Genomic DNA, 10581 nt, shown 5'->3' on the forward strand with positions numbered 1-10581 from the left:
TTTACGTTACTTTATTTTTTTTATTTAGAGAAATTGCAATCGAGGGGCATTCCATTCCTTTCATAACCTCTGAGCAAATAATCTCACTGCATATACTTCAAAATATACATCTGACTGTACATATTTGTATAGCTATTGCTCAGTTCTCTTTCTCTCTCTCTCTCTCTCGAAAAAAAAAAGAAGATTACTATAGCTAAATTACCAAAGCCATCTACATTTGAGTTGCTTGCTTTTGTTAAAGCATCCAAGGGATGCCCGTATCTCTCTATTTAAGGATTCCTACCCAAGGTGAGGAGGCTCTGCAGGCAGGAGATCATTGTCATGAGAATCTATTTCGACATTGTCAATTGTTTCAAAGCCCATGGCGACATCATTTTCTGCTTGAGATGAAGTGATAGGTAAACTGGAGAGTTGAGCTTCATTCTTCTCCCAAAACATCATAGCCCTCCACAGTTTTTTGCTCTTAGACATCAGAGACCTCCATAGTCTCCTGAGCCACTCTCTTGGGGGCGCATCTGCTTGTTGGTGGGAGGTAAGGTTTCTTTGGAGCAAACGAGCAATGCACAATAGAAAAACAGTTGTTGAAGTGCCACCAGTAAAGAGGAAGAGCTCCCAAAAGTGGTCAAGACTTAAGCTGTCTGTTTTACCATCGTTATTATCTGGGCTTGGGCAGTTGGACAAAGGGAAGAAGAACCACTTTGTTTCCAGTTGCTTCAGTCTCCCGTCCTCGGCTAGCTCCAAAATGGCTCCAGATATATCTGCAGCTATTGGTGAACCTTTCTGAAATACCTGAAGGAAAGTACGTAGTGGTGATGATAAACCGACTGGCTGAGGGTCATCGATGAAGTATATATGGAGTTCTTAGTACATGCATTATTTCTTGGAAAGAAAGAATGAAAGATAGGTCTAGGGGAGCTCCTCTATTTAATATTGATTATGTCCCTCATATATAATAGTGAGAAATTTTCAAATTTGCTGTTAGACCGTAGTATGTACTCATTCCCTACTTTTTCCCCCCTTTCTTTTCTGTCTCTCTCTCTCTCTCTCTCTCTCTCTTTAATTTATTCTATCTTGATTTAAATTTATTATTTATTATGTGTTTGAGCTTATTTAAGTAACAGAGTGACCATATACACACATTCATGCATTCAATTTATTTATTTTTATTTTAAATTTCTTTTTATTATTTTGAATTTGTCTGTGTAAGCTTATACTTCTACTAGCAGTTCCAGGGTGCAGGAGTGTTGGAAGAAAAGCATGTTCCTAACCCTTTTTAGTTCCTTTTGGTGGCCAAGAACCCTTTCTTGTTCACAAAGTTATTTTCAAGCAATTAGGATTCTGCTTTAGCAGCTAGTAGAAGTATGATTGGTTAAGAGGAGAGTGGACTTGAATTATAAAAAAAAATAGTGCTAAAAGAACTAAAACCCACGAAAGGAGCTCAAGAATTTTTAAAGGAAAAACGTCTCTGTTTCTGTAGTTCTTCAAAGGTTCTTTATACATCGAACATGTGAGGCAACCTCTGCTCGGGCAAAACCTTTGATAGCCATAAGATCATCCTAACTCTTCTCTACCCTTTGTGTCTACAATTGTGTTCTCATCACTTCTCTCACCCCCACCCCTCAACTTCTCCATCCTCATCGTACCCTCTTTTGTAAATAACTTATTTCACTCTTAATAAAATTTTGGAGGAGTAAATTTCTTCTTGTTAATTTTCCCCCAATGCCTGACCAAAGATCTGAAGCTATAATCTGATAGAAGGGTTCATGATATAAAGTCCAAACCTTTTGTAAAATCAAATACGTTAAATTGAATGTCTTACTATCCAATCAAAAAGAATGCGTCTTATTTAAAATTCTAAAGTCGGCAATCTGCAAAATCAAGATCTAAATTAAAAATGTCCCTTGAATGAGAAAGGATTTATAAACAAACATTGAATTGCATGCAACCTGAAGTTTCAAAAATAGAATTTGATCCTAAACAACCTAATTTGCTTACCCAATAAGTTAGAGCCTAGCCAATTAGGCTTTCATAACGTTTTGAGTTAGATGTAGATCATGCAATTCTAAATGGTAGCTATAACAGAATTATGGAAACAAGCATGCAGATTAAGTGCACCTATATTACAAAACTTGTAAATTGAACATGTAAACTAAAACAAATGACATCTAATCAAGGATATTAACCACCAACGTGTATCCTATTAAGGATTACACTACATTTACTTATGCAGCTTTAAAAAAGTTGCGCTACTTACAAAACCAAAGCCTCCAAGCCTATGGGTCTCCCCATAGACAGCATAACCATCGTGCTGCGAAAGAAATACTCGTAGATATGGAGTCTCCAAATATGCAGCGGTGATGTTTCCACTTTCAAATGCCTTAGGATAGTTTTCTGCTGCTCCAATTCTCTCAATCATTTGTTCTTTATAGCCTAGCACATCTTGCAGGTACTTCACAACAAACGAGTCACCATTACACCCAACTCTCTTGTGATCCACCATCGGTTCAAGCTTTTGGTTAGTCATGATAGAACTAAGAGTGGCGGTGTAGCAGGAAATCAGAATCAGTACAACAAAGAGCCATGGTATTACCACTGTTCTGGTGTAAGAACTATAGATCCTTCCTGCAAAACGTAATAAAAAAACATATTACTATCAAGAATCTATATTGTACTTATCTTAAAAAAGAAAGGTTAGTATGTTTTTCCGAGTTTTAATTGAAATGGCCTCTAGGTCTAGGGTTTTATTGTGGAGAAATTAAATCCAATTCGTACCTTCACCAGAATTTGGTGCTCCTTGTATTTTACCTCTAATTGGAAAAAAAAATTCTTAGTCCCTTGCAAGATACAGCACCAACCCAAGGTCTCTACTTGCACTAAATTTATCCCTCCCTAAACACTTTTTGCATTAAATGACTAAATTTATTCCCTCCAAAAACTATGGTCCTGAATAATGCCGTTGATAATAAATTCGAGGAGAATCTGTAATCTTATATTTTCAATAATGGCCCATTATAATAGAACAATTTAATTGAACGATCCCAAACGCTTGTTGGTTTGAGGATATGGTAAATTCATGTTCTTCCCCTAGGTTTATGCATTGGTTTGCATATTTGGGCCTTAAATAATGTTAATATTATTTGGGGTGTATGGTTGTTAGAATGACCTTTTTCTTAGCTTGCGAGTTTTGAACTTTCTACATATTCTGAAATAAAAATGGATGGAAGTCTTCAAAAAGATGACTTCACCATGTGCATAGAAGATGCTTGAGAAGATCAACCAAAGCGTGGCTCCAAGTTGCGTCCGCCAGGGGCCGTGGAACTCGGGATTTTTCTCGTGTTCAAGGTACCAGATTATGATCCCCGTGTAGATTAAGGTGACGAAGATCAGGGCCCATACTGCCTTGGAGAATGGCTTGGTCAGCATGAACGTTTTGTGATCCCGTTTCACACGAACCAACATGGATAAACCGGACCCAAGAAATGGCTCGGTGAACGTGATGTTCTTCGAACGCTTAGCTAGTATAGTGACGTCCCCCACCACGGCATCAAGAACCTGTGAAAAACTGACATGTGTTTATATTTCAAGATTTTAAAGCATCAGACCATCTAATGATCTTGAAGTTGCAGTGCAGGCTTGATGAACGGAAAGAACAGAAATATCAACGATTGCTTCTATAATCACGCACGCTCGAGCAGAATCGATCGAAACTCGTGCACTGCCACTGAGAAACTAAAGAAATACTTTGTTGTACCAAAAAAAATAAAAAATAGAAATACTTTGCACAGGGATATTATGCGTTAAGAAAGGATTCCTTGAATCCACCTCCTTTGCTCATCTTTTTATTAAAAAATTTCTTCGGGAGATTTAGGAGGGAGTGAGAACGACCCTCCCGCCGCATCCCTGGAAATCCCTGCAGAATAAACCTGCAAGATGGAAAGGTGGCGTGGAGCTTCAAGAAGATTCTCCGTCAGCAATCATTTAGGATGATAAAAAAAATCAGAACAAATTAATCTCTCGCATTCCCGATAAAATTAAGAAAGAAAGTGTTATTCTTAGAAGAATCATATATTATATGCGGGTTAAAGAGAAGAAAATCATCACGTCAAATGTCAAATGATGTAAAAAGCTTAACCTTGCCAGAAGTTTTGGAAGTCCGAACTAGAATTTTACCTTCGAGGTCACTAGGGAAATGAGCTCATCGTAGGTTCCATCCAAGGGGATGAAGTCGTATTCTAGTTCGTATTTCAACCGTTTCAGGGTCTCTTTGAAAACATCGATGCAGAATCCGGCCACAGCCCTCACCTTCCCCGTTTCGTCGTACTCTACCTTCACGAACTGGTCGAAGGACGTCCGGGCCGGAACCCCAATCCTCAGCCGACCCCACCCTCCCGGGACCCTCCATGGGCCTCCAGGCCAGTAGACCGGACCCAAGACATCCACAGCAGGCCTACCAAGGCTCATCTCTCCCTCCTCGTTAACGAATCCCGATCCCTTGAGCCAGAATCCCAGTTCTTTGTAGGTCTTCCCCACAACATTGACTACCCGAAAAGCCGGGGAGCCCTTCCCCCCTGCTAAGCTCCCATCTTTTCTGAAACTAATCGGCCCGCTGAGCCCAATAAATTTACACGAGAGAATCCCTTCCAACAGCGTCTTGTGCTGCTTCACGGTCTCAGATGCGGCACATGCGATGACACGCAGCGCATCATAAGCTCGCAAAGCCAAGACTCCCGGGTCGACGTACTTCTCCCCTTCCTTTCCATAACTGGATTCGTATCCCTGCCGGAATTTGGTATGGAAGTCGCGGTAGGAGTCGGTGGTCTCGTTGAAATAGATCTTGATACCTACCACGCCTTGCATGTAAGAAGAGAGGAACGACGGCGGGAGGGCCGAGTCAAAGAGGGTGGTGATATCATCGTTGGTGACCCAGACGTGGCCCTTCGCCGTCATTCCCAACCTCTTTGCCTCCTGGAAGAGATGGACGGTCAATAACGATGATGCGCGGACGATGATGTACACCTTGGGCAGCTGGCTCCGCACCCTGTCCAACTCTCGACGTACCGCGGCCTTTGGGTCAGGGAGCGAGTCCATTGGTGGGAAGGCGGCGCCGTAGGCTATATCGGATCCGACGTCTCGTAGATAGTTGGAAAAAAGAGCGATGGTTGTGGAGATGCTGCCGTACGCGTCGTCTTCGTAGAGCGCGATGACCCTCCTCCAGTTGTAGGATTTCACTAGGTCCGCGAGGCATTGCACTTGTCCGGAATCCGGGTACGACACGCGGACCAAGAATGGTCTGGGTGCCAAAGCCAGCGGAGGGTTCGCCGCGAGAGAGAGCACCGGAATTTTGGCCTGACTGCCGAGCACTGCCACCGTGTCCGCCTCCGGCCATGGCACTGTGCTGACAATTACTTCTGCTCCCCAGTCGATGAGATTTTTAGCTGCATTTAAACGCATTTGAATAGTATTAGCAGGTTGAGACAAATTTTTCTTCTTTCACGTTATCATTTGTCTAAATTACCGTTTGAAGTTGATCGGAGGTGATCGCTGCTGCTTCTGCTGGAATCGCTGACATGGAGTAGTAACGTAGAAGTGGAATTGAATTGTTGGGCTGCGATCTCAATGGCCACCTTTTGCTCTCTTCCAATGCGAGACTTAGTGTTAACGATGGCGCCGACGTGAACAGTGAGTGCTCTACTGGTGGAGAGGAGGAGATAAAAGTTGCATGATAAAAAAAGGAAGAGAAGACAGGTCGTAGGTTTCATGGGCATCTACATAAGTTACTCCTCGGTTCATAGAGTGGGGAAGAGGATATTTTTGTTGGTGGCCCTGTGGGTTGTAGATCTCTGTCCTCCAACGTCTGCCTGAGGGGCAAGCTTTAGGCGAAGGCAGGCTATATGTTTCAACGGTGGAGTATCCTCATCCCTGTTGCAAGCGTTAATATTAAATGTCAAACCTAAAGGAGATAGAGACAGAGGAAAGAGGGACGAAATGGGACTATTGCGGTTGGAAAGCTAATCTGGAAATAAGCTCCCCACCGTCTGGCAATTAATTCGAAGAACTTTTGTCGGTTAGCAAACTGAGCACCCCGCTAGGCTTGCGAGTCAGTGGCTAGACCTGCGTGTAAAGAAAAGGACGATCGTTAAAATAATACTTTACCAGGAGGACCGGATGTTAAAAAGTGACCAGCATTTACACCCCGTCCACTGCCTTAGACAACTTACCTTCGTTAGTCTTTTTTTTGATCCCCTTCAACATCAATGTTGCCGCTAAAGACAAGAATATCCTCGTTGGCAAGCTTTCAATGATCTACACCACTAATAACTTTTTACTTTGCCGCCTAACTTGGAGATGGGAGCGGGTTGTGTTCCATGGGCCCCGTGCCATTGGCTACACTACCCTTTTCTGGCTCTACTACCTTTGCACTTCATTTGCTACTCGATGGACAAAACAAACAGGTCGAAGCTAGATAATCACTTTTCTTTTTATAACCCTTATCTTATGAAGCAAATCAACACTTTATTTATTTATTTCTTTATTCCGTTTGAGCAAGATGCATCACTTGAGATGGAAAATCCTGCATCCAATGCCTAGCTTTAAGCAAATCACAAACAATATCAGCCATGATGTCGATGGCCTGATTGCCTTTCTTGACAAACATGCGAAGGAGTGGATTCCCATGATAACGAACTCTTTACATAAGTCAACTTGCTCATGTGGGCTTGCTCCTTTTGACAGCCTTCTTCAAGTAGGCTTCTTTCTCCGCTAATGCTTGGAAATTCCTAGCGACTAAGCAACTAAGTTGAATTCTATTTCTAGCTTTTTTTTATAGCTATATATTTCGTAATTAGGCAGCTAGGTCGAGCGAACAATCACATATGTAAAGGGATTGAAAGAATTTGTTTTTTAACCTATTAATGGGTGCCCTTAACTCTAAGTTTCTGTCCGAACAAATTGATATTAGGACTCTGAGAACTAAGATAGAGCATGGCTTGCTTATTCCTCGAACGAGCTCCAAACTGCTCACTATTTGCCAACGTGCATTTTATTATTCTTATAAGGGATTTGCCAATCTATGTTCCACCAAAAATAGTGTCCTTGCCCCCTCTTGATCTACAATCTGCTAGATTGGAAGTGAGACATTACAGTGTTGACGCTCCCTCATGACAGAGTCTGCGATATCACTGTTCTTGGAATGAAAATAATGATCATATGACAACCTAGAGTTTGAAATAACTGATATTGCTAACTTACATTCATTCTCTGCTTGCTCGAGTCTGCACGTAAAAGTTGCCTCTTATATAGTGGCTTATCAATTGCAAGGCTGGCCAAAATCAACTTAGGGGTCTAGATTGAAAAAAAATAATCTAGATTAAGAAAATGTTGGCTTTGTGTTGAAAAACTAGCCGGTGAGCTAAAATTGTCAAACATTGAATATGAATCTCATTTGGGCGCAGACTTATGCCTAATTGGACCTATTAAAAAGGTGATGCTTGTGCCAGGTTAAGGCTTGATGTGCTTAATTATTCTTGTTTTAGGACTTCTTAAGTTTGGCCCAGTAGGGACACAATAAATCTTAAGCAGTTATTTTTTAAAAAAATAACAAATCTTTATCTAGCTCCAAAAAATCTTGGCGTGATCAGCTTGGTCCATGGCATGACAATTTTATTAAAGAAAGGTCCTTCAGGGTGTTATCCTTATTCCCCTAATTGGACATCTCGTATGCGATTAAAGATCAATATTGCATGTTTTTTATTGAATTTCTAAAACTAAGAAAGTATCGTATTAAGGCGGTCGAGAGTTCTCAGTCTCTCTCAATCCATAAAACAAATGTGCCAACTACCCTACAACTGAAGTCTTTTTTTTTTGTTTTCCTTCTTTTATCAATGGGAGTGGCTGCTTCTCATCCTCTACCATATACCCATATGGACTCAGGGCAGAGCATAACTAAATGTTAAAGCGAGGGCCAATACCTCTTTAGGTGCAGCTAGGAGCACCAAGTCCAACCACGAATGGAGAGGATCTACCTACGTACTTAAATTCCAAGGACGAACGTATAATTATCGGTAATAAACCAAAATTTTGTTTTGCACTTTCTCAAACTCAACTAAAGATTATTCTAACAGTAAACAAATTGTTATTATGGTCGAACAAGTAATGGTGCATTGGGGTATTTTTGATGTTTTAGAATTGAATTTGGGCCTAACATACCAAATTAGTATTCGAGAACTCTCTCCTGACGCTATAGGCTGGGCTTATCTTGAGATATATTAGGTCTGGTGCCGATGGCCCGATTTGGGCTAAACTTTGACCGAGAAGCTTTTGGATGTGTATGACTGCAATGATTAATGCCTCATAAATATGTCAGGGCGGGGTCGGCATCTACTTGAAACATACGGGACTTATGTCTTCGTATATTCCATACCAATGCCCTATCCGGTGAATATTTTATTATATAAATCATTTATGGTAGAAAAAAAATAATCTAAAACTCTAATTTTATCCAAATATATTGGTAAAATTTAGAAAAAAATCATGAAAAGAAATCAACCACGTGTCTCCCCAATCCACCGGCCTTCGCAATCTTCTTCTCAATTTTTGCTTTCCCTCCTTGCTCTAGCAAATTCTTGAACACCACGCCGCATAAATTGATCGCAAAGCATCGTGGCGTGGATCATGTAGCTGGGCATCATTGAAGTGATTGGTTGGGCATTGCCGACGAGATCATAGCGCACGATCATGATGGCAACCTCCGGCAGGCCAATGTTCTTCCGCATGCTAACGCAGATTATACCGAACTTGGAAACATCGAAAACTTCGAATAGAAGTTGGACAACATGTTAGCGACCAAGATTGAATTTTTATTCATCGCTAGCTCTCGAACTCACCGCCAAGGAGGTCCATGGCATCGGGGTTTTGCTGGATCTCATTGAAAGGCAGAATCTTGGTGTACTTTTTAGACTTGCCGAACTATGTGAGGTTGGGGACAATAGAGGTTGAGAGGGACAACAAAGAACTAGGTGGTGGTGTTGCCTTGGAGGAAGAGGATGGCAAAGCCGCTCGGGATGGAGAGGAGGAGGCCAAAGACAGACTTAGCCGACAACATCGAACTCCTTGCTACAGTGGCTCATCTCAGTAATGCTCATGGTGGAATCACAATAGTTGTAGAGCTCAGCATGGGTCTTGAGGAGTGTAGGCTCGAGGAGGGTGACAAGGGCGGTGGAGAGGTGATTGTGGCGCAGGAGACAGTGGGGTGGGGCTTGCGGAGGGTAGGGTTCAGGACTAGAAGCGATTGTTACTTAACAACAACGACGATGCCATCATCAGGGGTAGAGGTGGATGTGCACAGGGGCATATGAGGCAGTCATCGCGGGAGGCCTTCGAGCCAAGTTGAGTGTAATGCCTGCGACAAATTTACAATCCACTATTCATCGAGCTCTCTCACCAATGTAGGGTTAAGAACGTTTTTTCAGGCTCTACACATGTCAACATATCCTGCTTGAGGATAAAATTTTTGAAAATACGTATTCAGTAGGTGATCTTAATTTCGTATAGCTATTGGGAAGCTAGTAGTCGACATCAAGACACCGTGATACTCTAGCGGGTAATATTAAGTTTATTTGGCTTCATAAAGTGCATCTATGTCAATAGTGCATGCATGCCAACTTACGTGCTACGAAGCTCGATCAGCTTGATGCACACTTTTATTTAAAAAAGCAAATTGCATCACAAAATTTTCACAGCAATATGCATGGTGAACAACCCCGAACACTTGCGGTACATAAGTCGCACTGAAAAATGTTGTTTAGCCCTCGATGATTATCATTAAAAAATGGATGTCCATCAAACAGCATGCGCTACATATAACATGGTATACACTTGTGGATAGTTTTGTTTGATGGCCGTCCATTTCCCGAGTTGCATAGAATTTTGGCAGCCTGTGCACGGTAGAAGATCCCTGCTCCATGGTAAAACCATGCTAGGGTGCTAATTAATCCCTAATTGCTTTACCTGGCTGTTGTTTGAAGTGGACCTCGGCTGTGTGCCCATGGGTTGGGCCCAGGATGGAAGTCACATCCTACGATTTGAAGTGGCAGGTATTTGACCGGGCTACACGACCAGACGGCATATATTCTGATTATATATAGCAAATAATCCATTACTGTTACCTAACATACTCTCTGGTACATGTGTTGTGATGCTTATCAGCATGAGATATGTCTAGTCAACTCTGTTCTATAAATGAAAGATATCTATTGGAAGAAAATTAGCTTGTTTTGTGGATACATGCGTTGGTCTTCTGCCGAAACGAGTCAAGATCGAGCTAGGTGTGGTCGTTTGCTCGGATACTTAAAGATGGCTTGGGTTCCATGCTTTTGGGCTTTCGCCAAAATTTCGGCCTCAAGATAGCTATAATGTGGCCAAATTGCACAAGGCCTGGTCCATGCCTGGGCCCTTTTTATTTTAAATTACTATTAATTTTTATTTAGAGAAATTGGAATCCAGGGCATTCCATTCCATTCATAACTTCTGAGCAAATAATTTCACTGCATATACTTCAAAATATACATCTGACTGTACATATTT

General features: G+C 41.7%; 1 protein-coding gene across 1 annotated transcript; it reads right to left on the bottom strand.

Annotated features, from left to right (window-relative positions):
• Positions 1 to 279: 279 nt before the first annotated feature.
• Positions 280 to 5451, bottom strand: LOC103701260 (glutamate receptor 2.7-like). The gene is made up of 4 exons (XM_008783261.2): positions 4171 to 5451; positions 3246 to 3552; positions 2255 to 2622; positions 280 to 789 (listed from the first exon to the last, which is right to left on the bottom strand). The coding sequence occupies exons 1-4, from the start codon at positions 5449 to 5451 to the stop codon at positions 280 to 282; spliced, it is 2466 nt and encodes an 821-aa protein (XP_008781483.2).
• Positions 5452 to 10581: the final 5130 nt, after the last annotated feature.

This window comes from Phoenix dactylifera, chromosome 9, assembly GCF_009389715.1.
Source record: "Phoenix dactylifera cultivar Barhee BC4 chromosome 9, palm_55x_up_171113_PBpolish2nd_filt_p, whole genome shotgun sequence".
NCBI lineage: Eukaryota > Viridiplantae > Streptophyta > Magnoliopsida > Arecales > Arecaceae > Phoenix > Phoenix dactylifera.